This window comes from Cervus canadensis, chromosome 2 (assembly GCF_019320065.1).
Source record: "Cervus canadensis isolate Bull #8, Minnesota chromosome 2, ASM1932006v1, whole genome shotgun sequence".
NCBI lineage: Eukaryota > Metazoa > Chordata > Mammalia > Artiodactyla > Cervidae > Cervus > Cervus canadensis.
Window position 1 is genome coordinate 114,418,775 of NC_057387.1, and position 27,961 is coordinate 114,446,735.

Here is a 27,961-nt window from a genome sequence, read left to right on the forward strand (position 1 = left end):
TTGGGAGCTGGCGGGGAGGAAAGCGTTGGCAAGGGGGCGGGGCGGCGTGATGACTCAATCCGCCCGCGCGCTCGGTGGGGCGGGGCGGGGCGCGAGCGCGCGGCGGGCGCTGGGCGGGTCGGCTGAGCGGTCGGTCGGTCTCAGTTCTTCTGCGAGTCGGCGGTGAGTATGTCGCTGTGGGGCCCGGTCGCCTTGGAGGCGCGAGCTGGGGGCCAACGCTGCTGGGCCTGCGCCCGCTGCGGGCCGTGGTCGCTCCGGGAGACACGCGGGCGGAGGAGGGGCGCCCGGCCTGGGCTCCTGGGCCCTCTCGACCCCCGGCCTCCGCCCACCTCCCCGGGCCTCCCCCCGGGCTACCCGCGCTCCCCGGATCTCCCTGGGCCTCCCCCCGCTCCCCGGATCTCCCTGCGCTTTCCGGATCTCTCTGAGTCTCCCTCCACTCCCCAGATCTACCCCCGCTCCCCGGATCTCCCCGGGCCTGCCCCACTCTCCGTTCCTCCCCCCCACCCCCCCGGTCCTCTCCCGCTCCCCGCCCTCCCCGCTCACCTCTCCCCTAGCCGGTGTGAGTCCCTGGCCCTTCGCGTCCCCGGGGCCCTGGCGCGGGCGGAGGCGGCGGGGTGTGTCCGCGGGGAAGCCGAGTGGCCCTCGCTAACCCCGGGGGAGTTGTGCGGGGCGTGGTCAGCAGTGGGGCCCGTGCGCCGGGTGCTTGCCGGCGAACGTGGTCCGGAAGGGACAGTGCTGGTCGGGCCGACGTGGGCGCTTCCCCCTCCCGTCCGCCCTGGCCGACAGGAAGCGCGCGGGGCCCCGGCCGCCCCTCCGCTCGGCGGTGGACAGGACTGGGGGGAGAAGGCCGGTGCAGCGCGGACTCCGGGGGCGGGCGGGAGCGCCGGGGAGTGGGGTGGTCTCTTCTCCTGCAGGCCCGAGGTGGGGCCGACGTGTGGCTCCGTAAGGCCTGAGGACCGCCGGTTGGCTTTCCGCCAAGTTCTCGTCTCCCCCACCTTGTTTGGGCCCCCCAGACGTGGCCGCGGGCCCCTCCACGCTGACCTGTTAGTTCCAGCTGCGGTCGTCCTTGTCTGCCCTGGTCCAGAACTTGCCTCGAGTCTGGGGCCGCTTGTCTCCAGCGTTCGCTGCCTGGTACTGGCTCTGTTGCCCCGGATTCGGCCCAGATTAGACTTTCCCCGAAGGAGGTGTTGGCCCGAGGTCAGCCTCTGCTGCTCCGTGTGGTCGCTGTCCTACGAGGGGCAGGTGCGCGGACCTGCCCAGCATTACTCGTTGCCTGGCACGGTGACCCGCACGTAGCCAACTTTCGGAGCTCTCTGGAACGACTCAGATAGTCACGATACATCCAGACAAAGTCAGAGCCCAAAGCAGTCCCCCATCCTGGGGGGATATGATAGCGATGGTGTGGGGTCATGCAGACCCTCTCCTCCTGTTTGTAGTCTGAGTTTCTGGTCTTTCCGGTTTTGGTAGCTCCCACTCAGGCTTTTTTTGCATCATGCAGCCTGCTAGCTCTCAATGAACCTTGGCAGTGATCTCCACCACATTAACTTTATCCTAATTTTTATTTTTTTCCATTTTTTTGTCCAATTTGCATTCTGACAGTTCCTAAACTAGCAGAGTGACCTACGGAAATGGGGATGGGACCCATAGGCACGAACCTCCCTGTGTGGTCTTTAATAAATGTGATTCAGGCCCTTTTTGTACTCAACTCTAAAGACAAAAACTGCTGGAAAAGAAAAAGTTGGTTTTGTTTTTGTTTTTTTTCCCCAGAGAGAAAAGAATGTGAGAAGTCATTTGGCGGCAGAATTGGGATGAAGCCATTTTTATCGTCTTGGTTGTCTCATTTTGTGCTAGTAGTCATAATGTCATTAGAGAAAAGGCATTTGATTGTGGGGTGCTGCCGTTGTGCTATGCAGAGCATTTGCGGTGTACTGTCAGACCCAGAGGCTAAAATGCTGAGTGTCCCAGGGGCTCTGCGTGAGGGATTACAGACCCTGAGGTCCTCCATTGCACGATCGTTTGTGCATTAGGATCATGCATGGAACTGCAAGGATGACATGTCAGTGAAGGGTGGTTTGGAGTGGTGCAGTGATTCACATAAATGCCACTGAGCAAAGCGAGTTTATGTTGCCAGGAATCGAGTTTTAGCCATATGTTCTCTGTCTCCATTTGCTTTAGAAGAGTTGACTTCTCCTGTGTTTTGGCGTGCTATTGCTGTCTGGAAGAAGGAAGCCGTGGGTCCAGGAGAGAACTTTAAGCAATTTCTGTTATTTAGAATGAGGACAACCTGAGTGCATAAAGTTTTCCTTTGACCAAATTTCTGAGGTTTGGGGATCTGATTGATCTTCTTCCAAGGTTTAAACTAACCACAGTGCTTGGCATTTTTTGTGTTGCTGGATTGAGACTTTCTCACTGATAGGCAGCTACTTAAGATGTTCAACAGAAGAATGTTGAACTTCTTTCAACTTTCATCTTAGAGTAATCAGTTAATAACTTAAACTGTTGGGAAATCATGGTGCATCCAAATTATATTTCAGGGGAAAAAATCCTTAGTATTGTATGAAAGAAGTGCATTGTGATAAGAGAAACTTGGTAAAATTAAAAATAAGGCAAGTGTTTTTAAGAATTCACATCCTGTTCCAGATAGTAGTCTTCTCGTTTTCCCCATGTGTGTCCATCAAGATGAGTCTTAGTGGGACGTAACTGGTAAGGGTGATGGTCCCCTTCTTGCCTGTGGGGCAGCCCTAGTCCTGGGCTCACGTGTGCTCCAGGTCCTGGTATTATCAGGGTGCTCCCTTGAAGTTGGTCAGAGCACAGGCAGGGGCCCCAAGTTCAGTGACGATAGGCGTGCGGAAGCTCCAGAGAGACTGGTTAACAGTCCTCTGCCCCTCTGGGTTGGCTTGAATCAGATGCCTGTGATAGCTGGTCTTCCTATCTGTCCTCAGGCGTTTATTCTTCAGGTGAACTTGAAAGTCATTTTATCCAGTCATTAAAGGGAAAAAAACATCATTAGGGAGTCCATCTGGGATTAGACCACGTTTACGTACTAACTTAGGAAAATAAAGATGAATTAATTTTGCAAGGCCTGTTTTCTTTCTAAATTTGTTGCTACATTTGTTTTGTTTCTACTCTCTTATAAATGGCATTCCCCTCCCCCCTGCCATTTCCATTTCTTGGTATTCATTGCTAGTACAGAATAGAACTTTTTAGAACTATCTAGTATTCATAATCAAGGATGGGAACAGTGGCTGAGGGGATATTTGAGGGTGTTACGTGGGGTTTTGTTCTATTTTTGTATATGTTTGGACTTTTTCATAAGTGCTTTAAGATAACGTGGTAATGGGCATCCCTTCCCAATCAGTGGTTGTAATTTAAATAATTTAGCATCTATTGTTCAGAGAATAACATTTGCCATTGGTTTCTGAAAGGTATTTAAGCAGGTTCCTCGCTTAGTGTTTTTATTAGAGTTGGTTGCTGAATTTTATCACCTTAGTCTTCAGCATGTATTCACATATGGTTTTCTCTAATTTGTTGTAACAGCTTGCATTGATAGCTGCTGTTGGTCCATTTCTGGGTTATAATTGGTAGCAAGTATTTCATTGAGGATTTTTGCATTCATATTCTTGAGCGAGATTGACCGGCAGCCAGCCCACTTGCTCACCATTTGTTCATCTGATTTGTTACTGGAGTTGTGCTGTCTTTGTAAAATAAATTGGAGTGCTTCCTCTTCTTCTGTAGTGGCTTAGGTCACGTAGGCATTTATCTGTTCAGGTTTGGATGAAATTGAGTTCTAATTTTGTCCAGTTGTGGTCCCTTTTTCATTGGTAGATTCTTTATTCTGCTGTTCAGTGGTATTTGTCTAGTCAGGTTTTCAGTTCTTGGTTCAGTTTTGGTCATTTACAGTGTCTTAAGAAATCATGCATTTCTTTGAATTTTCAAGTTTGTGGCCATCTTCATACCTGTGGTCCCTGTAAGTGTGATTATACCTTCTGTTCAGTATTTTTTTTCCTTAATGGAACTTTTGAGGAATTTGTTTCAGAGAACCAGCTTTGGATTTGTTCTCTCTTCTGTTGGGTTATTTTCCAGTTCTTTATTTTCACTGTTCTTCAGTAATGAAAGTACGTAAAACCCGGATCCCATCTGAGTCTGTGAGAGCCTGTGCTGTGTCCCGTTCCTTTTGCATTTATCTTCTTTCCTTGGCTTTCTGGATGACTTAGGGCTTTGCTTTTGTTACCCTCTTTGACCCAAGGGCTATCCAGGAATGTTCTGAATAACTAGGAGTTCCTTTTTGTCTTTGTTTTAGCAGAGTATGACCTGTGAACACTGACTAAAAGTAACAGTCCTCTGTCTTTGCTCATATTGTGTTTACTAGAGTCTGTCCAATTCTGGGAGAAGCTGTTAAAGCCTTCCACCTGAATTGTACTTTCATTAAGTTCACACAGTATTTTCCCTAGTCTTTGTTCTATGTATTTATCTGATGTAAGTGTCCATGGGTACAGGTTTATGAATGTTTTATTTTTATAAACTGTTCCTTTTATAAATGCCACACTTTCCTTTAAATCCCACCCTGGTTAATACTAACAGTATCTCTCCCTGTTCTTTGTGTTTGCACTAGCTTCATATCTCCTCCTTTGTTTTCAACATTTTTTTTTTAAGCTACTTTTTTTGAAGCATGTTTCTTCCATGTAATGTACCCTGGTTTTCTGGTGTCCCCTGCCCCCCCCCCCACCCCAACCTGTCTCCTCTTTTAAGGAGAGAATTCACGTTTAAACTGATGACTGATACTCTTGAATTTTTCTGTTTCTTTTCCATATTTTTACCGGTTTGATGAAATTGCTCTTCCATATTTTTCTCTTAATTTGGAAGGAGGTTTTTTTTTAGTGGCTGCTTTCCCTTTTCTTTCATTATCAGATGCTTATCTCTTTATTATCTAAAGCAAGATGTCAGCTGCTGCTTCTGCCGGGACCATCTGAATTCCATCTGACTGCTCCCTTCTCCCTCTTAAAGATCTTAGCTCTCTGCTCTTACTCCTGCCCCCAACTCTGAGGTTTTGCTGCAGAAGTTTCATATTTAAAATTCTGGACTATCAACAGTATTCCCCTAGGATGCCCCTTCTATTCAAGAGATCTTAATTCAATCCAGTGTTACACAACTCCAGGTAGACCCTGGCTTGCTCTTCTTGGGAGGTTTTTCTTCTGTTACTATTTTCTTTTCCTCCGTCGGTCCCTTTTGGTTACGGGGGGAAGTCTTGCTGCTAACAAGCACATCTCCCCGCTGTCTCCTCTGCGGCTGCCCTCGACCCGCGATCTCCCGCTCTCGTTTGCCTCGTGCTCTAAGGTGTGTTATATTTAGTCTCCCATGTCACATTTCAAGTCTCTACTGTGACCTTTCATTCAGTTCAGCTACCACAGTTTGAGTTTGGAAGTCATGGATTTTAGGTCCAGAAAGTGTTATTTGGAATACTGTAATTTGAAGCTCCAAAACTTTGGCCACCAGATGCAAGGAGCCAACTCAGTGGAAAAGACCCTGATACTGGGAAAAATTGAAGAGATTGAGGGCAGGACGAGAAGTGGGCAACAGGATGAGATGATTGGATGGCATCCCCGACTCAACGGACAGGAGTTTGAGCAAACTTCGGGAGATAGTGGAAGACAGAGGAGCTTGGCATGCTACAGTCCACAGGGTGGCAAAGAGTCGGATACAACATAGTGACTGAACAGCGACAACTTGCATCTTCATCACAGTGATGCTGTTTTCTTGGTTCAGATTGTTCTCCTCCCTTTTAAGCTCATCCTGGAGGCAGGGAAAGAGGGAACGCTTAGGGGGACCCCTGTCTTCTTACCCTGGGATCCTCACACCCACGATCTGTTCCCAGGCTCTTCGACGATGCCTTTCTGGTTCTCCCTTCCAAGGAGCCCTTCATCACCTGCTTCTCTGGTTGCCCAGCATTCTGCTGTCTTGTAGGGTTGCGTTAGTTCTGCTGCCCTGGCTGAAGCGTTTTGGGCTGCCTGGATGGAGCTTTACCTGTCTCCTTGGTCAGCAATGGTCCTTACTATGTGCTGGGCTCACCCAGGACTCCCGTGACTCTCAGTGATGATCTGCCCTAGGAAGAAGCACTTTACATCCTCCTCCTCCCCTCCAGTTGGCTTTTCAAGGGCACCTGGAAGGGAGAAGCTAGGCTCTGCCCTTGTCTTCTATGACATGGCCTCGGAATCAGAGTTACAAATCCTAGCTGTCTTAACCTAACTTAACCATTTTTTCCTGGCTGGTTGGGACCATTTCCATTCAAAACGGAAACTTTGTGCAGTATTCAGGCATGAATGTATCCATCTGGGTAATATGGAGAGTCAGAAAAGTGAAAGGAGTTTTCTAAGCACCGGAAAGAATCAAATGGGACTGCATTCACATCTCTGACTTTGTTACCAAGGCTGGCCAACACAGTCCATGTCTCCCAGGGTTCAAACACTCAGGTATCTTCGGTCCTTTCTCCTTTACTTATAAGCGTAGCTGCTGGCTCTGTGTGCACCAGAGTCAGAGTCTAGTCCGCGGAGCTCAGGTACCCTCCCCAGCAGGCAGCAGACAGATAGGCTCCAACTCTCCTCCGTGTGCAAAGTTTTCAGAGAGAGAAAGGAAATTACACAACTCCAGAGGGTGTGGGAATTTGTCTTTTTTTCCTACTGCATATGTAGTGCCTGATGTATAAGCAGTACTAAAAAAGGCATTGTTGAGAATGTGGAAGATACATATATGTGTACATGCATATAAGTGGTCACTTTTGTTAGCTTAACTTTTTATACCTAATTTATATAATGGGAGGTGAAAATTTCATCATTTCTGGAAAAGTATTTAATGTAATGAGAAGCTGAGTGAAACAGAAGCTGTTGGTGCCTCATGTGTAATTGCGTATCAGTTCATACTGTATTAAATATGTGTGTATGTATGAATGTACTTTTTTTTTTTTAACAGATTGACGAAACTTTACTAAAGATGTCTAAGGTAAGAGATCATACTTCATCATGTATCCACAGTATAAGGAGAAACTGCTTTGTTTTCAAACCTTTTATAGTCAAGATTTATATGATTCGTTGTATAACTAATGTTTGATTCATTAAGACAGTTCTAGTTTAACTGTCATCCTAAAAGGTTTGAGGTTTCTTTCTTCAGATTTTCAATTTGTTTCTAAAAGCATTAATGATGATCTGTTTAGCCTCCTTAGATTATACCTAGCAGACTATTCAAATAATAATTTTAAAATTGTAATAATTTATCATGATGGAATTGATGGGGTTCTCAGACTTGATAAATTGGCTTATGTCAGCTCTTACAAATTAGCCCAGAGCCCTGAAAGAAGTTGATTCTAAAAGACATGCTGAGGAAAGCAGAATTTGTGGTTAAAGTTGCAAGATTATTGTTTCTCTTTGCCTTTTATTTTTAAGTCTTTGGGTATTTGTTACTGTGATACAGAAGCATCATAGTAATTTTCATTTTTTATGTAGGCATCAGTGTGGATCTTTGATAAGCAAAAAAGAAAATAAAAATTAGCCATAATTCCTTTATTCAGAATAACCACTTGTAACGTTTGTGAATATTGTTTTTATATCTGTGTGCATGCACATGTGAATATGTTAATATATCTCAAAGGAAATACCATTCTAAATCTTGCCTTTTGCGTTTAACGAGTCTCTATTGCTGTATCTTGATTTCTTGCCACGTTCAGTAAGCCACAGCCTAGACTCCTCAGTGTCCCCGCCCTCGCGTCAGGCTGTCGGGCGTCCTCTCGGTCTGTGAGTGGGATTCCCAGCGAGGCGCCCCTCTGTGGCCTGCCTCACCCCGGGCTCCGCTCTGGGGAGCTGGGCCACTGCAGGGGACAGGGCTGTTTCCTGCTTCTCCTCTCGGATGCGCCAGTCCTGACACTGGGGGTCTTTATATTCGGAAGCTGCTCTGTAGCTGAGTGTGATGGATGAAACCACTGTCAGTTGGGCCTTACTTTGTAAGTTTGACTGACTCTCCTTTCACTCTACAGACAGTTTCTCACATCAAGATTGAAATTGTACTGAGATGAGTTAATGTATCTTTTGTGTGTTGCTCAACTGCTTAACAGAAATGTTATTTAAGGTTGGCCTGTAGGTATGAAATGATATTGGATTGGTTTTTTAAATGGTTTTAAGCTTTCTGATAGCAGTGACTTTTTGGAAGTATTGATTTATGTGTATAGTTTTTTGATTTGTGAAAACTAATATCTATGTTTGTCACAGGTTTAATAATATCTTAAAAGCAACTAATAAGGTGTTTAATTGTTCTTTTTTTAGCAACAACCAACTCAGTTTATAAATCCAGAAACTCCTGGATATGTTGGATTTGCAAATCTTCCCAATCAAGTTCACCGAAAATCAGTGAAAAAAGGTTTTGAATTCACGCTGATGGTGGTCGGTAAGAGATTCGCTTGTGCCTTCACGTTGTTGACTCTGTGGACGCCTCCCTTTCCTACCCTTGGGTGTGACAGTGTGGCCTCCAGAGTCACAGGATTCCTCTGTGGACAGAGTCAAACACCTGGAGAATTTGGGGGAAAATTCTCTAGAGAATTTCCCTGGAGTACAAAAGGAAAGTTGTTCTATCATTTCCTTGTTTGTATGCGGTGAGGGGGTTTGCTCGCTGTGACAGCCTCTGCGGTGCCCCCGCCCCATCCTTGCTGCCTGCTGTCCACGGTGTTTCTAGTCCCTCCCCGACGGAGCAGGGCTTCCCCCGGCAGCCAGTGGGACGTTGCAGAGAGGAAGACGTGTGACCTAGAGAGACTGGCCTGTGCCTCGCTTTCTCTGAAGCAGTCCTTCGGGGGGACAGTCAGTACCTTATGGAGAAGTCCCACAGGCAAGGCACTGAGGCTCCCATCTCAGAAACGTCCTCGCCCTAGTTAGGCCTGCTGGTGACCGCCATTCCTGGCTGACATCACTGTGACCACAGAGAGACCCTCAAGCCAGGAGGACCCACCTTAGATACTCCCGAACTTCCAACCCAGAGAGTCCATGAGATGATGAATGTCGGTGGTTGGTTTAGGCTTCTGAATTTTACAGTAATTTGTTGTACCTTAAAAGTAACATATATTTAACTAGAAGTGTGTTTGTTTATTTAATACTCATACAAATAACTCTCGCTTTTTTGTGGTAGATATATTTTAAACAAGGGACAATCCTTACTATACACATATTTTTAAATGAGTACTTACAGTCCTTTGAAATTGAGTGCTTACCTGAAATTTCTTCCTGTTATATCAGAATTCATTTTATCATGGATTATGGCATGTATATTGAGTTTTAGCATGTCCATAACAAAGTTAACTTGATCAACAGTTAATTCTCTTTACTGTATCAGATTTTATTTCAATCTTGGTAACTGCAGAATTCTCCCCAAATGCTAAGATGCCACTGGAAAAGGATGGGGTGGTCATGCATGAATGGGACAAGCGATTGTTTCCTGGGATAAACAGTTCACAAATCTGAAATGGAAAAAGAAGTGTGGGACCCTGGGCCCCGACAAGTGACTAGTGACACGTTTTAGGAGCGTAATTACATGATGATGATGATGATGATCGTGCAGACTCAGGTATCTAGCAGGAAGAGAAATGCAGTGCAGCCTGTGACGCGGTTCCTTCGCTTCATTTAAGTCAGACTGTTACTTGTATTTCCGGCCCTGATGGAATAACTCAGGGGTTGACAGACTTTCTGCAAAGGGTCAGATAGTGAGTATTTAATGCATTGTGAGCCTTAAAGCTTTTGGTGAAACTGTTTTGTTTACGAGCTAGTGGGCTGGATTTGCCAGAGCACTGTAGTTTGCTGAACCCTGAAATGACTATACCAGACCAGTCCTCCTGGTGCAAATAACCAGATGGCTGGGCAAGATGTATGAGACAGCCCTTTTAAGACTTTGAACAGAGATGCAGGACTTGGATCCTTGAGAGAAGGAAAAAATTATATGAACTGTAAAGTTATCCCAACTTTTTGCCAGCCACCTGCCCTTTCCCAGGGAGGAGTGAGCCTAGCAGAGCAGGTGATCTCGGCTGAAGAAGACCACAGTTCGGGGGCTGAGGCACGGGCAGAGTTCCGGAGACAAGACCACCTCCCTCTGCGCGTCTGTGCGGGGGCTGCCTCTCCCCTGGGGCTTCCTCTCGCCCTGGGGCTGCATGGTCCGTGTGCGGGTAGAGGGTGGAGAGCTTCCGGGAAGTCTGGCAGAAGCCAGGAAGCCACCAGGAAGGAGCAGAGCTGAACTGGAGACTGCCTGGAGTTTGAAGACTGGAAAGGTATCGGGAGACGTTGGAGTTCAGCCAGCCGGGGGCGAGAACACCTGTAACACTGAGGAGAGCCCTCGCGTGGGAGGAGGGGTAACCTCACGGAGAGGCTGGTCTACACCCTCCCTATCAGAACTTCTTAAAGAACCATAAAAGGATCAAGTTCATTTACAAATGATCTAACTACTTGCCAGGACAAAGCCTATTACTTATTAAAGGACATCAATGTCTAGACATCTGCAGTATAACTCACAATGCTGAGTATCTGGCAAAAAGTTGTTGGATCTACAAAGAAGGGAGAAGAAAGTAGCCCATAGCCAGGAGAAATAGATCCAGAAAAGAAGAAAAGGGAACTTGTAAAGATTAAAAATATGTACAGCACCTGAGATGAAAAATTTTCTGATGGGCTTAACAGGTTATTCACTGCAGAAGAAAAGGGGTAATGGAAAGCATCCAAAGAACCAAGCAGAATAAATAGGAAGGTGTGCCAGTACCCAGGATCAGAAGGTGAAAACCACTGATAAATGGGACAATTTTTTTTTTTTTTTTTTTTAAATGGGACAATCTTAGAGGTAGCCGGAAAAAAGAAAAAGAGTACATACAGAGGATCAGAGGTAAGAAAGACCACTGACGGCTCATCGGGAATAATTTAAACCCTGCAGAAGGATGGTTTAAAGTTCTTAAAGTAAAAACAGCCAAGAATTCTGTGTTCATCAAAAATAACTCTTAAAAATGGAAGTTGGAAAGAGAAGATAAAGACATTTTCTTGTAAATTAGTGGAAAGAGTTGATGAGTATCAGACTATACCATAAGAAAGATGAAATGAAGTTTTCAGGTTGGGGGAGGAAGGGGAGCACTGGAAATGGCAGGTGGGGTTGGTAAGCAGAAGACTTCTTGCTTTTTGTTTCTTTCAGAGATAATCGATAGTGTGTGACCTGCACGGGTCAGATGAGCAGGATCACACAGTGGGCAGGGGGTGGATAAAAGTGTGCGGCTGTGAGCTTCCATGATGGGTGAGGTGACAGAAAGTGCTCGAAAGGGAGACGCTGGGTTAACCCTGCAAGCTGTGAACATCAGAGTGGCCACTGGAAAAATGAAGATCTGGCTGGCAGCCGGTTGGTTTGTTAAAACAATGTAAACAAGTCTTTAGTCCAAAAGAGAGTGGAGAAAGATGAAAGCATAGAGGAGACGAGAAGCAGGGCGGCATCCGGGCCCGTGGACGGCAAGTGGGAGGCGGGCCCCGCGGGCCCAGGAAGGCCCTTTCTGTGCAGAAACAAGCGAGACACAGAGGAACAGGCCTTACCACGACGCCCCGCTCGTGAGAAAGCTGAGGTGTCTTCATTCCCGTCAGACAAAGCAGACTCTAAGCCCCCGAGTAATCCCAGACGTGAGGAACGTCCTATCCTAACGAGAAAGGGGGCTGTTCAGAACAGCACTGTCTTAAACATGCCTGATGCAGGGCCTGACAAGAGAGGTACGGAGAAGTTTCCAGCACTCCTCACAGTAGCTGAAGAAGCAGACAGAAAGCCGGTCACGCAGAGGGTTTCAGTTACACCATCAGACTGTGTGGTGCCGCTGCCAGGACTGCCGAACAGCTGCAGGGTAGACATTCTTTTAAGGCACACGGAACGCTGCGCAGAGACGCTCTGGTGATGAGTGTCAGGCCAAGCGCTGCCCTGTGCAGGTGACTACAGAAGTGGACTACTCCTCATGAGTGCAGACCTGACACCCTCGTAAGGTGGTCGCAAGTCCTGCGCTATGAAATGGCTTGCTGCACTCAGTTCCAGCGTGATGCGGTGTATGCCTGTTCTTCAGCAGTCGTCATGCTGCGCACCCATGCGGCTCGTGGGGAAGCAGACCCGCTCGGAGCCTTCCTCTACCACACAGGAGAACAGTGGTAAAAGCCGCCTCCGTTTACCCGTGGGCTGGCTAAGAAATCAAAAGTACCACACCAGATGAGCCCCGGAACCCAAGCTGGGAAAGTGGGCCTCGGCCGGGTGCGGCTTGCGTGTTGCTGTGGTGGTGGAGGGGTGCTGCCTGAGGACCCGGGAAGCGGCTGGCCGTGGCCTGTGGCTGGACGGCTGAGCTGGGTGCCGTGGGAGCACTTCCCTGGCTGGTTCCGCTGGGTGGACTTGGTTTCTCATCACGTGTAAGAAATTGTGAGGTTTGTATTATGTGGAAGTCGTTCCCTAATATATCCATTGTGTTGGAACAGATTGTCAATTTCAAAGCAAATGTTATATAGCAAGACTGCCTGTACATCCTAAACAGAGGAATGCGTGGTTTAACATCAGAAATCAGTCACTGGTTCTGAAAGGGAAATACCTGTAGTTAGCAGTACTCTTAGTGATAAAAAACTGAGAGAAACAAGTAAAATCTCCTTAATTACAAATGACTTACTTGTGTATGTTAAAATCATAAGAAAACTTCACTGCAGAAGAAAAGGGGTAATGGAAAGCATCCAAAGAACCAAGCAGAATAAATAGGAAGGTGCGCCAGGACCCAGATTGCAGGTTCCCAGTGGGAATATAAAAATCAGCTTTATTTCTGTATGTTACCAACAAGTAGTTTAAATACAAGCTTACAAATATAATATCAAAGGCAGTTACACTAATAAAATCTTTTTGAAAGACAGTACCATTTACAGTAACATGAGGTACATACTGCTTAGGGATAATTTAACAGAATGTGTGCAAGACCTACACTGAAAATTTGAAAGCACTGCTCAGAGAAACCAAGGGAAGGCTGAGTAAGTGTGAGCTCTCACCCGCTGCCCTGGTGTGTTGCGGTCTGCGGGCGTCCACCCTCCCCAGATTGATCCATAGAGTCAGTACAGTCCCAGCCAAAATTGCAGCGATTTTTGACAACAGGAATTAACCATTTGATTCTTAAATGCAGAGGGCCCAGAATATGGCAGAAATAGTCTGATTTCCAGCAACGTCCATACAGTGTGTAAGGCAGGCATAGAGGTGCTCAGCTCGTGGTGGACAGAAGTGCCAAGGTAATTCTGCATGGGCACAGGTTAATCTTTTTCACAAGTAGTGCTGTAACAACTGCATGATTGTTTGGGAGAAAATGAACTCCAACCTCTACTTCATACTGAACATCACCTGTTCACTCAAAACGAGTTGTTGACCTAGTTGGAAAGCTATAAAAGTCTAGAAGAAAACAGCTTTAAAAAGGTTTATGACTTTGGAGTAGCAGATTGCTTAGGACATGAGCAACAGTAATCACAAAAGGAAATGATACGTTGTGCTTCATTCAAGATTTGCTTTCCTCAAAAGGCACTGATAAGAAAACGGGCCATAGACCGAGAAAGCGCTTGTAGTATACGTGACCCAGGACTCGTATCTGGAATATAAAAGACTTCCGCAGGCTCAGTAAGAAGACAAGTGACCCAGTTACAGAGTCAAATGATGTGAACAGACGTCTCACGGGGGATAAGCAGATGGCCAGCAAACGCACGAGGGTGTCGTCCTCTCGGGTCGTCAGGAGAGCACCCCCTAAAACCACACCTGGACGGTCCTGCGCACCCACCAGATGATGCCGCGCTGGGTGGGCCTCGCCGCGGGCGCAGTGGTCAAGCATGAGCTTTGTTAACAGCGGTGCACTCGCCCGGAACCCAGCAGTCCGCTCGCAGATGTCTGCCCAAGAGGACTGGCAGCACATCGCAGACTGTGAATGCTTGTGCCCACTTCCCTGGACACGCGCAGGGGTCTGCCCAGCACCAAGCGGGCTGTGTCCGCTCGCGGAGCATTGCTCAACGGTGCAGAGAAGTGGGTGACCAACCTCAGGAGCCGAGTGTGCGCTGAGCGAGAGCGCCAGACAGCGGGGCGCATCCCATGCGCTTTCTGTTAGCGTATTTGGGTGGCAATGGATTTACACTGGTCCACACCTCTTCTGTGTATCTTGTTTGCCCATCTCCAGGTACCTGTTAGGGAAACTCCCAGCAGAGATGGAGATACTAGTGAACGCGGGACAGAACAGGGCTGGGTGTGCTCAGAGATCAGCCCAAGGGTGGCCTCGTCTGCTGAGTTAATGAGCAGGTTGTAGATGTCACCCAAAAGCTATTCCCAGTGAAGTTGTCACTTACACCCTTAAAGTGGAGGCTCAGCATCTAGAATCGGCCGTGTGTGCTCAGACACCTTGGCTCAGTTGTCCTCTGCCTGGGTCCCCTTTCCGCTGTGTTACTCAGAGCTGTCGCCACCCAGTTGGCAACAGGGTGGCTTTGTTTGTCCGTCCCCTCCTCTGCTGGACTGCAGAGCCCCGCGGGGGCAGGGACTCGGGCCTCCTGCTCCCTGCTGTGTCCCCACCTGCGCCCGTGCAGGCGCCCGGAGAGGGCTTGGCGCACACTGGTCAAGGCCCCTGCACCTGTAGTGAACGGGCGTCGCTGGACACTCTATTAAAAGGGTAACTTCCCAGGAGAGCATGTATTTAGTCATATTCTTATTCATGTTTGGAAAGGTTCAATATGTGATTCTGGTTTTGCCCCTTTGATGTTCCTTCTCATCTATGAAAACAGCAGTCTAGTTAAAGTACAGTCCAAATTCCGTGTCTGCCAATTTCAGATTCAATTTTTTGTTCTTGATATTCCCAGAGGTAATTTTCAAATCAGATGTGCGCTCCTTCCCTGACTGTGCAGGACATACAGAGAGGGGTTCTAGCTGAGGGCCCGGGGCAGTCAGACAATTCAGTCTTAGGTGATGGCCTCTAGGAAAGGGATGGAGTGTGTGTGTTCTTCCTTGTAATGTACATTTCCATGTTTTGGTATTTTACATCTTCTTTGAAGTTAAGTTTCAAATATTCAGAATACGTAGTTGGCAGTGGTTGAAGAGGAATCTTTTTTATTTTTTAAATTAAATTTATTTATTTTAATTGGAGGCTAATTACAATATTGAAGAGAAGTCTCTAACTCACTAACTGCTTGAAGGGACGTGTGCTGCCTGCCGTGGGATGTGACACCCGCAGAGGAGCGGAAAGCCGCCTGCCCTGCGTGTGGCCGCCACAGGTGGCCGCCAGCAGGGGGTGTGGGGCTGTGAGTGAAACAGGAAGGGGGGAGGAGGCCTGCTCCCACCTTGCTGGCCGGCCAGTCACACGACAGGAGTCTTGGGTGTCCCTGCGTCCCCGCCCCGCCTCCACAGCTCAGGAAGCTGGGTGCCTTTGACATTGTTGTGTCTGTTAGCTTTCTGAAATGTGGGAAGTTTAAAGGTTAGCAGAGCCCATACGTAAAAATATACTGTGCATTCTGTTTATCAAAACGTAAGGAGCCACCTCAAGTCCATTCTAGGTATTTGGCAAGAGGTCAGATGGAGTTGGGTTTCCCTTGTAGCTCAGTCAATAAAGAATCTGCCTGCGATGCAGGAGACTGGTTCGATTCCTCGGTCGGGAAGATCCCCTGCAGAAGGAAATGGCAACCCACTCTAGTATTCTTGTCTGGAAAATCCGATGGACAGAGGAGCCTGGAAGACTACAGTCCATGGGGGTCACAGGAGTCGGACACAACTTAGTGACTAAATCACCACATATGTTATTATGGTCTTATGATTTCTTAGATTTCTCCAGATTTCTCTGGATTCCAACTGAGGCCTTACTCTGGACAGCAGCCCGAGCATGCAGGCTACTGACCTCAGAGCCCTTGTTCCCCAATCAGTGGGACCAGGGTGGTTGTGCCAAATGCATTGTGGTCATACGGGATGCAGAGAAGGATGTCTGTGAGGTGCTTAGTCCAGGGCAGGCCTCACGTAAGCATTCAGCAGGCACAGTGCGTTAACTGTGTCGCACAGGTAACGTCATGACATCACGTTCCTTTTCATTTCAAGGTGAATCGGGGCTGGGAAAGTCGACGCTCATCAACAGCCTCTTCCTGACCGACCTCTACCCAGAAAGAGTCATCCCTGGAGCCGCAGGTACGAAGTTCCCCCGCAGCAGACAGCGCGGTGTGGTCAGGACCGCAGAGCGCCGTCAGGATCTTGTACCTTAGCCTTGTTTGTGTGACTCTGGACCCAGGGCACACCTGTCGAGTAGGGACGGGGGTGCTGCACCTGGCGTGCTTGGACGCACCGTGGCCCGTCTTCCCCACGCTTGATTTCCTTGTCTACAGGGGGTAATAGTTCCTGCCTATATTACACGTTTGATGAGGATCAAGTGAAAATGTTTGCTCATGAAGAAACCTGCATACGGAGAAAGTTTCTGTGGGCATAGGTGTCGGCTGACCCTTTTCCCTCCGGTGTGTGTCCAGCACTGACCGCTGGGCTTCATGAGGCCGCTGATTGAGTGGGCTGTGAATCCATCAGCCTGGGCCCTAAGCCCCCACAACAGGACTGCAGTCCCTGGACAGTCTTTAAATGATTCATTCATTGTTCTTCCTGTCCCAGGAAGAGAAGTTGCAATTTTCAATATTGATGTTTTTTTACCTCCACAACAGCCCTTTAATCTCAGCTACAATGTTTCTCTTGCTGACCCTAGGATCCTTTTTATGCAATCTTCATGTTACCTTCTGAGAACTGTCCTTAAAGAGAAATAACTACTTCTGAGTCACTTGTTTAATAATAAGAAAGTAACAAGGTTGCTTCTGTTTTAGAGAAAATTGAAAGAACTGTCCAGATTGAGGCTTCGACTGTTGAGATTGAAGAGCGCGGGGTGAAGCTGCGTCTGACCGTGGTAGACACCCCGGGCTACGGGGATGCCATCAACTGCAGGGACTGGTGCGTCCCCAGGGCCCACGGTGACGAGGCCGTGCCCCTGCCAAGTGTGTCTCCGTGTGTTTCAGTCCCTCATGTTCACTCACGGTTGTTGGGTCTGGGGTTGCTGTGTGTGACAGAACAATAAGACAATTTAAATCATTGTAATTATAGCGTTTTTAATGAGGAATTTCACACGGAATGAGTATTTTTTTCTCTTAAGAGCATTCTAGTGAGATCTGATATCACAAAGCCAACCAAACAGCAAATGCTAACATAAATAAAGCACCTTGATTTGGACCATGGCTAGTGAACAAGATATCATAGCAGTTCTTCCTCCTTTCCATATTCAAGAAAATGAGCTCTTTTAAGAGAGTTGCTCCAGACCAAGTTTGTCTGTAGTTGGCTGCTTATTGGCAATGTTTGCACAGTAAGGAAGTGAGGAAGTGGACTGTAAGGGCCGTCTGGGCAGTGCCCCTTGGAGAGAGTACCACCTTCACTGTACAGCCTCTCTTGGTTCTAATCCTGCAAACACGAGGCAGCAGCTTTCCAGCACTCAGGAGGAGAGTGTGGGAGGGGCAGAGGGCTTCCCTTGTCTTTCTCCTCTGCCTGGGGTTCTTCCCTCCCTCCTGCAGCCACCTCCGCAGCTCATCTGTTCTCCACCCGTCCTGCTCCCACCCCCCCCCACCCCCCGCTCCTATCTGTCTCCTGTCAGTCTGCTCAGGCTCTTTGTAACCTATTGCATCCCGGCTTTCGACCTTCAGTACTTAGAGGCAATGATTCTTGGCACTGTTTCCAAAAGCCACCATGTCGCCAAAGCTAGGAGTCGGTTTCTGTTTCCTTCCTGCAGTTGAGTCATTAAATCACATCTGCTAGAGGGGCAGGGGCTAGAAAAACTTGTTTGTCTTTGTAGTCAGGGGCGCTGCCTCTTGTATCCCGTGATCGTTAGCATCTGTGTTTCAGCTTTAAGACTATCATCTCCTACATCGACGAGCAGTTTGAGCGGTACCTGCATGACGAGAGCGGTCTGAACAGACGGCACATCATCGACAACAGGGTGCACTGTTGCTTCTACTTCATCTCCCCCTTCGGACACGGGTGCGCAGGCCTTGCCCGGGAAGCCCGGCCTCTGGGGCGGGGTGTTCTCTTCACTGCGCGGCTTTCACTTCCCCCCGGAACAATGTGTTTTACTATAAGAATGGAAATTTTGAGATGATTCTGAGAAAAAATTCTCCCCTTAAACATGACTTTTAGACTGAAGCCATTGGATGTTGCGTTCATGAAGGCGATCCACAACAAGGTGAATATTGTGCCTGTCATCGCGAAAGCCGACACACTCACCCTGAAGGAGCGGGAGCGCCTGAAGAAAAGGGTGCGTGCTGGGCTCCTGGGGGGCGGGCCTGGGCCGGGAGGGGTGGGCACAGAACAGGCCTGCCCGGGGGGCGGGCCTGGGCCGGGAGGCGGTCACCGAGCAGGCCTCCCTGGTGCTGGTGCTGCTGGCACCAGCACGCGTCTGCTTTCTCATGGTCGTGTAAACTTAGAAAGGAAATCGATGTGCGCTGTACTTTTCAAAGAGTCTACGTTTCACTCAGACGAGTTGGTAGCCGTCTGCCTTTCTGGAACCTGGGTGTGGGCCTCCCCTCCACCCGGGACGGCTCTGGACCATTGTGTGTTTAGGGTAGCCGTCTTCTGAGACGTGGGGGACGGTGTCTCGTTCCAGTTTGCCTTTGCCCAGTCGCTGGTCTGAGTCTCTTTATGGCACTTGAAGCCCATTGGTGCGTTCTCTCGGGTTTTAGAGCCTTGCTGCTCTTGATTGCATTTTTACTGACTCATAGATACTCCTGTATTTTTACACGTTGATTACTGTGTTGTAAATGATTTCACCTAGTGTGACCTTTGTGTTTTTGTGTTTCTCCTGATGTCTTCTGTCAGCCTTCTCCTTCATTGTTTTATATGCCTGCCAGTTTTTTAGAAAATATGCAGGCCCTTGGAAAAGCACCTGAAGACTTAGGCATTTTTATCCTTGACAGGAAATAGTTTAGTCGCTCACACTTGAGGGAACTTCACCTTCATAGGAGATAAATTTCAGACATGCATTGGAGAGAGCTATCAGGGTTAGAATGCCTTATATCCGTCTCTGATTATGTGTACAGAGCTCTTAGGTCTTAATCTCAGCGTCTGAAATAAAATGAAATCTTGGGCTTTTCCAGCCCCCTCTTATCTGGCTTCTCTCCTGTGCCTGTCCACATGCTCCTTTCACTGTCCCCAGATCTCTGTCCGCCTCTCCCTCAAAGTGGCTCTTGTCACCCAGGCTGAGCACGCGCGATCAGTGTTGATTTATCACTTTCTTACTCCTCTCTTCCAATTCTGGGTGGCCTGCTTACTCGCTTTGCTCTGTCCCCGTCCGCAGCGTCAGCCTTGTCTTGTGGGGTGGAGGGCAGAGCAGCTTCCTGCTGCCTGCTCAGCTTCTCCATCTCAGCTGGGAGGGAGTGAGCAGTCCTGAGCAGACCAAGGCCAGGATGCAGGGAGGGCCTTTCCTTACATCCTGACTTAGTGTGGACAGTGAGCTCATCTGAGGTCTTTGACCACGCGAGGCCCTTTAGTCGCATTAAGGAGGAACAAGTTTGGGAGCAGGTTTGAAGCAGAGCTGCTTCCTGCTGCCTTGGCTTGTGTTCTCTCTTCCGTTGAGGGCCCAGATTCTAGCGTGAGGGTAAGCAGAGGGCTAGCCTGCCCGAGACCTGTGGTGTGCCCAGCACGTGCTGGGGCTTGGGGGCTGGGTTTCTGGGAGATGGACGGGTGAATGCATGCCAGCTCCCACTCCAGCCCCTCTAGAGGGAGGGGCTCCCACTCCAGCCCAGGTTTTCCCCTGGGCAAGTCAGCCATTTGGTTGGTAGTTGAGACTGTGAGCACTGAGCACTCTGCCTGTTAGATGAAATCGAGACCCTTGATCCCTTCCCAACATTGGGAGCTGTCCACTTGTCAGCCCCAGTCACGCTCGGCCCTGCCCTCCAGCCCTCCTGGATGCCTTGTTGCCCTCTGGCCACTGGCGGTGTCTTCCCGGCCCCACCAGGCGGCCCTGCCCGCCATGCAGCCCTCTCACCGGGTGGCCCCCTCGCTGGGCGGTCCCTTCTCCAGGCTGCTTGCGTACAGCACCTCTGCGGCTGCCTGGGGACAGCCGTCAGTCTGCAGCCTCGGCAGGGCCAGGGCAGGTGCGTTCCTGTTATTATTCTGGACAGAGGACCCCTCGGAGTGCAGGCCAGCCTTTCCAGCGGTTTGTAAGATCATTTGAAAATGGTTTTAATCAGTAGGATTCTTATTGACATTTGGATAGTTCCGACATGTTTCTAATCTAATGTGTTAAACTTGACTGAAACAGTATACGGTTTGCTACAGTTGCTCCTGGTTTGGTCCTTCTTTCAGATTCTGGATGAAATTGAGGAACATAGCATCAAAATCTATCACTTGCCTGACGCAGAGTCGGATGAAGATGAAGATTTTAAGGAGCAGACGAGACTTCTCAAGGTAGCTAGCTGCTTTGTTTCCAGATGCACGGGGTCCCTCGCTCTTACTTTCCTGGTGTTGCTATTTAGTCGCTAAGTTGTGTCCAAGTCTTTTGTGACCCCTTGGACTGTAGCCCACCAGGCTCATCTGTCCCTGGGATTTCCCAGACAAGAATACTGGAGTGGGTTGCCGTTTCCTACTCCAGGGGATCTTCCTGACCCCAAGATTGAACCCGGGTCTCCTGCATTGACAGGTGGATTCTTTACCTCTAGTGCTGCCCAGGAAGCCCCATTTCCTGCAGTCACTGCATTTAACGTGGAAACAGCTGGCAGAGGGCCCGATTTCTAGAGGCTTGACCTCTGGGGTTGCCCGGGCAGGTTCAGGTACACGAGTACTTTTGCTTTTGGCATATTTTGGCATAGCTGTCATCTAAGGCTTAGAAACCTTCTGAAGGTTTCTAAGGACAGGTACACCTGTCCCCCGGGGAAACAGCTGCCACTTGCGAGTGGAACGTGTGCCTTCGGTTTTGCAGTGAGCCCTGCGGTTGGCGGCAGTGCCTGCGTTCTCTGCTCACGTCCCTGTGTTTCCACTGAACGTTGGGGTTCCCCGTGTGGAGCCAGTCTACCCCGTGTGTCTCCTTCTAGGCTAGCATCCCTTTCTCTGTGGTTGGATCCAATCAGCTGATTGAAGCCAAAGGCAAGAAGGTCAGAGGCCGCCTCTACCCTTGGGGTGTCGTGGAGGTGGAGAACCCGGAGCATAACGACTTTCTGAAGCTGAGGACGATGCTCATGTAAGTACCGTCTGTTTCCCGTGGCGGCGCCCGGCCTGGAGAGCGGGTTTCCCTGCACTCCTGCGGCGGGCGGTCCAGCTGGTGCGGAGGCCCGCCCGCCTCTGACTGCCACAAACTGGCCTCTCCCGCCGGGGCCTGCGCTCCTCAGGCTCGGACACCCTGATGGTTTTCTCCTCGGTGACAGTGACGCCTCCCTGTGGTATAAAGGTTAAGCTTGCGGAGCCAGGAGTGTAGGTCCCTTCGGAGGAGTGTGCTCCGATTGGGGCGGCGCTTGCCTCGGTGGCTGTCGCTCTGACCACGGGCGGCGGTCTCCTGTGGGAGGCGCCCGGGGTCTCGTCCCTGGCGTGTGCTGTGTGCGTGACCAGGGGTCGCCGGCGGGTGGCCCAGCCCCGTCTCTTGTCTTGCAGCACTCACATGCAGGATCTGCAGGAGGTGACGCAGGACCTGCACTACGAGAACTTCCGGTCTGAGAGGCTCAAGAGAGGCGGCAGGTCGCTGCCCCGGCCGCGCTGCCCCCGCCCCGCGCCCCGCTCCGCTGACGGCCGGCGCCACCGTTTGGTTTCCCACCTAAGCTATCACCACATACTGTTGCTAGTTTAATCACTTGTGGGGCTGGACTTGTTTTTTGTTTGTTTTGCCTGTTGAAGGGCGTCTCTAATCATTTCTATCAGGAACAGTTCTAGATCGTAAGGCCAGAGACTTGTGTGGGGTCCTTTTTCGATAGAAGGTCCTTTGTACCCACGTATGAGGTGCACTTTAGAGATTAAGGTGTTTTTAATTTGGGGACCAGACATTAAGAAGGGATTTAGAGGCAGCGGGAGCATGCTGTCCAAGGACCGTCAGGCCGTGCGCCGTGCAGCGGCCAGCGGACTTGTGTCTGTGGGCTCAGAGGCCTCCACGCCCGCTTCTCTGCCTGGACACTTTTTCATGTTCCTTTTACAGTATGACGGCTGCAGTCTTTGTTCAGAACTTATCTTAGAAACCTACTCTTCAGATAAAATCTGCTATTTTTTGACTAAAGTTGGAAGTGTTCCACCCACCCACCCCCGCCCCCAGCTTAGAATAAGAAAAATGTCTTGAATTTTCCATTTTGTGTTTTCTTTTTGGTCTTTTTTTTCTTATTCATTCATATTGTTAGTCAGAAAAATAATTTATATGATTTCCAATAGATTTTTCTCAGAAACTGTATTTCTGAGTTGTTGTAAAGTGAAATTTTACTTTGGGTATCTTTCATCAGAAATGACCAGCTGTTTTTGTCCTAACATTATACTTGTAATTTCTTTCAACTCTTAGGAAAGTAGAAAATGAGGACATGAATAAAGACCAGATACTGCTGGAGAAGGAAGCTGAGGTAAGTAGAAAAGTATTGTAGTTTTTAATCTTCAATAGCAATTTAATGGAAAAACTTGGAAATAGAGTTTAGTAACATGGCTGATTTTTATAAGGTTTAAAAATCAGCAGTTTTCATATACACAATGAAAATATAATGACCGAAAATGTCACTCACCGTCATTAAGAAAAATTTAAGGAAGACGTGTGACTCACACAGGGAATGAGACGAGAAAGCTGCCCTGAGAAGTGCATCCAGAGTCCGAACCGACACGAAACTCTAGGAGGCAGGGTGCAGGCGAGGACCGTGGTCTCTAGCGCAGCACACTCCCTGCAGAGCCTGTCTGCAGAGTCTCCCGAGGGCCCGTGACCGGGCGACTGCCCGTCCTGGAGACCGGGTGTGGAGGCGCAGGGCGCTTGGCTTGTGAGGGGACAGAGGGATGGTCCCCATGGGAGCGGCCAGGCCTCCGGCCCCTCGGGGGCGTTCCCCACGGCGGGGCGGCAGTTCTTTCCCGCCTCTCTAGGTCAGACTCTCTCATGCTGTTTTTCCTTTCTTATTTCTTCCGTTTCTTGGTCATTTTTATTTTTCATTTGAGTTGCCTGTTCTTATTGTGTGCTCTGTGTTCTGTTGAGACCTTGGTCCTTTCACTGGCTGGTCAGAATCGCTGGGAGTTAGCTCACGGTGCTGCAGTCACGGGCCCGTGAAGGCCCCGGGCTCACACGCCCCTCTCGGGTCTGCACAGTCCCGGCCCTGTGGAGGCCCTGGGCCCTGGCCCCTCTCGCCCCCTGTGTTCGCTCGCGGGGCTGCAGTCACGGGCCCGTGAAGGCCCCGGGCTCACACGCCCCTCTCGGGTCTGCACAGTCCCGGCCCTGTGGAGGCCCTGGGCCCTGGCCCCTCTCGCCCCCTGTGTTCGCTCGCGGGGCTGCAGTCACGGGCCCGTGAAGGCCCCGGGCTCACACGCCCCTCTCGGGTCTGCACAGTCCCGGCCCTGTGGAGGCCCTGGGCCCTGGCCCCTCTCGCCCCCTGTGTTCGCTCGCGGGGCTGCAGTCACGGGCCCGTGAAGGCCCCGGCCTCACACGCCCCTCTCGCGTCCGCAGCTCCGCCGCATGCAGGAGATGATCGCGCGGATGCAGGCGCAGATGCAGCTGCAGCTGCAGGGTGGCGACGGCGACAGCGGGGTCCACGGGCACCACGTGTGAGGTACGGCCCGGCCCGGGCAGCGTCTGCGGGCCCCTGAGGGGAGGGTGGCTCCCAGGAGACCGCGGCTTCCCACCCCGTGTTCTAGTGAAGGGCAGCCGTGTTTTCTCAGCCTGGAAGCATGGTCAGCAGCTGGAGTGGGAAGCCGAGCTGGTCCTTCCTGTGTAGGGAAGAAGGCCGCTCTTCCCTCCTGGGTCTCCTCCACCTGGGACACCTCACTCTTGCTCTCAGACCTGTGCAGATCCCCCACCTGCCTGGAGCTCACGTCTGACCCTGCAGCATGGGGCTCAGTCCCAGCCTGGGCACAAGTCTGCCCCCACTTCAGATGCCAGTCACAAGTTGAGGTTGTCAACTGCACTATGACAGACTGGCTAGAGATTAGAGGTTCCCACCCCACCCACACCCCTACAGGAAAACCTCCGAGTTCCTAGATCACATTTATTAAGGGTAAAATACAGTACACAGATGAAGAGACCTACAGGGTAAGGCCTGAAACGAGTGCAGAGCTTCTGTCCCCGAGGAGCTGGGTCTATAACCTTCCCGGTAGGGGTGGATTCACCCCCGAAAACTCTCCAGACTCCTACTTTAGAGACTTTAATATCTCAACAATAGAAGAAAAATTGTGTATTAAAGTAACTTTTATTGGTCATACAGTTTGAAGTTTATTAAAGCTCAAACTATTTTCAAAGAGATTTTTTGCAATAAAAGCTTTCCCGTGTTTCTCACTGAGCCGCGTGGACCTCTTGTGAGAAAACAGGACGCATCCGGAGCCAGGCGTCCGTCTCGCGTGCGCTGCTGAGATGAGACAGCAGTGACGTCCTCACTGCGGGGACTGGGCGTTGGCGTGCGGGTGACGTGGCACTGTGCAGTGTGTGCCAGCTCCCGTGCGAGCTTCTAGTAGACCCGGCTTGGCGCTCCTCCAGGGTCTTCTCTCGGAGGTGTACCCGATCTTGTTAGCAGTTTTCACTCGAATCCGTTGAGGAATGGGACGACTCTGCTCTTGTTTCTTGACCAGGAGTCTCTTGATCCTGAAAGTCTTATGAGAAGATATGGTGAGGGGCAAACTCAACCGCATGTAGGATGGTGGAGAAATAAGCCAGCGGGAACTTACTGTTACTGGAACAGCTCAGGCAGAGCAGACGCAGAGGCGGGCCGAGGGGTCCCCCCGAGGGAGACTGCTAGTCTGGGCCTGGCCGGGCTGTGCGCCTCCCCGCAGTGTCCTCTCCCTGCCCCTTGCACAGGGGACGCTCAGAGCTGTCCAGGCAGTGACTAGCTAGCTACAAGAGGAGGGAGTGTAGGTAAAGTCAGAGCCCAGGGAGAAGGAGTACGTGGGGTTGGGGGGGAGGCCAGCCTGGAGGCCAGCCCGCTCCCTGGAGGAGCTGACCGGGGCCAGACAGAGTGCCCGCTGGCCCAGGTCTAGGGAGAAGCCGGGATTTGGGCAGAGGGTCTCCAGTGTGGTTAGGGGCCTGGGACTGTAGAGGCGTCACTCACGTGATGTGACGACGTGAGCAACTGCAGGCTGAGCTGCCACATTGCAGGACCAGTGAGACAGAAGGCAAGGGGCCCTGAGGTTGGGCCCCTGTCAGAAGTCTCCACAACACACAGGTGATGAAGGACCTGGGGGGGCAGGTTGGGGCACTGATCACCGCATAAAGCCCTTGCCCTTGGTGGCTTATTGGGAGAGGTTTCAGTTGTGAAATAGCCGCACAGAAAGACAGGAGTAGGCAGGAGGGTGCGAGCGCTCACTTTTAGAGGGAGCGTCCAGGGGGCCCACCTGGGTCAGGGGGGACTGCTTCTCCTTGGTCATCACGTTGGAGCCTTGGGAAGGTTCCATTTCAGCAGTGAGGACGCTGGCGCTGTGGCCACGCCTTGTCAGCTGGCGGGCCTTCTGACGCCATGGGCAGTGCTGCCCAGGCAGGTTCGCGCCTGCCTGGGAAGCGGTGGGAGGGAGAGGGGCCACGGAGCGCCAGGGCTCACCTGCGGTGGGAGGGAGCCATCAGTGTTGGCTCACGTTCTCTATCCTGCTGGTTCTCTTTCTGAAGCTTTGTGGAATCATGAGAATTCCACTTTGGGTACATAAAACCAGTACATTTCTGCATACTTTTCATCCCAGTTTCCAAGAACTTTCTAAGTGAGGTTTTGCTTTTAGTAGACACTGTGGTCCTCAGGCCCACCGTCTGCTCAACCTTTGCCCTTTGTTAACAGAAAAATCCTGCTGGCGGTGGTCTGAGCAGCGGGCAGGGCATCACTCCCACGTAAACGTGTTTGTTGTGTTTTGTTTTTCCAGGAATCCCTTTGCAAGATAAATATTCCGATGAGTAACACAGCTGCGTGTTTTCAAGACTGTTGGAGGGGTGCCTGTCCACATTTCACAGTACCTGTGCCTGAGAATTTAATTTTTTAAAAACTTTCAATGTGTTATTTTGTATGAAGTACCTTAACATTTGCATTCATTGTTATGTTATACTTTATATTTTGTGAGGTGAACTGTCCATTTTCCTTCTTCTTGCATTTTAAGTAACCACTGACGCTAGAACTGATTCCCAGGGACCAGTCAGCACATATAGTTAATAGTGGAATTTTATTTGACTGGCCTAACCAACTAATCGTGATTTACTTCTAGAACATTCAGATTCCCGAGAATGTTCCTGAGCAGTAGAGATGAACACAGAAAGATGAGCTGCCTGGGTACGAGGCCATTTCTCACCAAGCCATGGCACCTGCTTCCCTGCCTTGCTTTTATTTGACCACAACATCCAAAACCAGTTTTGCTGCTATAACTCCATACTGTTAATCCATCTGCACATTATCTGTTTACCAAATGAAAAGATACCTAATTAGATACATGTTTATACTTCAATAGCTTTTTTACAAACAGGCTGTTAGGGGTGAGTTTTTTAACAAGTCTTTGAATTCTGAGGTCATTTTTTAAACCACTATGCAGAGAACTCGCCACAAACCACGTTCTATAGAGTTTGCCACGAAAACCCATGAGCTGCAGTTTCCATGTCACAGCTAAGATTCTCACCTATGTGGTGAGAGTCAGTAAACTATTTGTACTCAACTAGATTTATAGCATAACTTTTTAAGGAAAATTAACAGTTGATCTGTGCAGAAGCCTGCCTTTTTAGGCTGCACTTGGCATGTTTTCTGTGACTGCGGTGTGGAAGATGCGCCTCGGCAGGGGCATCACGGTTCCCAGCGAGGTTCTCCTGGTTTGGCTTCACTTGGACTGATCCCGTTCTGAATGGTTTTCAGGCAGATAGCAGCGTGTGGCCTGTCCCGTCAATTTTTAGCTGCCGTGGTTTCCTTCCTTACATGTTACACAGACTTGTCCACAGGGGGCTTGAGAGTGACGGCTCTTGCAGACTTGCTCCGTGGGCTGGCTGATGGTCAGCACCGTGCCGCCTGGTTTCCTGTGCCCGCGGTTGATCGGTCATCAGAAGTGACACATGGAAGGAGCCTGGAGGGAGTGGGTGCTGGCTCAGCATTCTCATTCCACTAGAGCACGAGGGGCTGACGTGGAGAAGCACTGAGCTCCAGGGCTGAGGACACCCAGAAAGGAAAGGGACATGGCGACAGTTGGCCAGGTGCACTGCAGACCATCTGGTGTTCTCCCGACTGCCCTTTCACTGTTGCCTAATTGCAAGTGGTCAAGAGCTATAGGTTTAGGTGCATTGTACAGTTTTTACCAAGAAGTGTTCCATGACCTTAGGGGTACTTCCATGCAAGGCCAGTTATTTGGGTTATTTTGGCATTTATTAACTATGCTAGTAAAAGCTCTTTTTTAAAGGGCGGTGGGGTGGCAGTAAGTGGTAGACATAATAAGCCCAGTATAGTCTGCATAGTGCCAGCTGCCACCTCATGGATGCGTGGTTGTGGGTGGACCTACACTTTCAAATTCCCTTTTGTTTTTCTGCCCCAATCTAAATACTTTTGCTAATAGATAATTGCTCTTTAGTTACTAAGAGAGAAAACTTTACCTATAAAAATGTATTTTGAAAACTTACACAGCAATTTTGTATCCACTGAAACTAACCTTTTACCAATAAAGCACTATTGTTTAGATATTAAGTGAGTAGTTCTCATTATTGGCTCTTTACAAGGTAAAGGTGTAAGATTTTCTCAGAAAGATTCAGAGAAACTTATGCATTTCCTGTGTATAAGAAATGGGGAGGAATTACTCT

General features: G+C 49.7%; 2 protein-coding genes across 2 annotated transcripts; one reads left to right on the forward strand and one right to left on the reverse strand.

Moving 5' to 3' along the window:
- The first annotated feature begins 42 nt into the window (after positions 1-42).
- On the forward strand, positions 43-27,848 carry SEPTIN2 (septin 2). Its single transcript, XM_043462217.1, has 13 exons — positions 43-162; positions 6,964-6,993; positions 8,307-8,427; positions 16,096-16,182; positions 16,857-16,980; positions 17,920-18,054; positions 18,211-18,328; positions 20,377-20,478; positions 21,102-21,247; positions 21,655-21,738; positions 22,541-22,598; positions 23,675-23,777; positions 26,062-27,848. Exons 2-12 carry the CDS (start codon positions 6,985-6,987, stop codon positions 23,774-23,776), a joined length of 1,086 nt encoding a protein of 361 aa, XP_043318152.1. The 5' UTR covers positions 43-162; positions 6,964-6,984; the 3' UTR covers position 23,777; positions 26,062-27,848.
- Positions 24,595-25,049, reverse strand: LOC122429370 (60S ribosomal protein L39-like). Its single transcript, XM_043449623.1, has one exon. The coding sequence runs from the start codon at positions 24,847-24,849 to the stop codon at positions 24,595-24,597; it is 255 nt and encodes an 84-aa protein (XP_043305558.1). The 5' UTR covers positions 24,850-25,049.
- Positions 27,849-27,961: the final 113 nt, after the last annotated feature.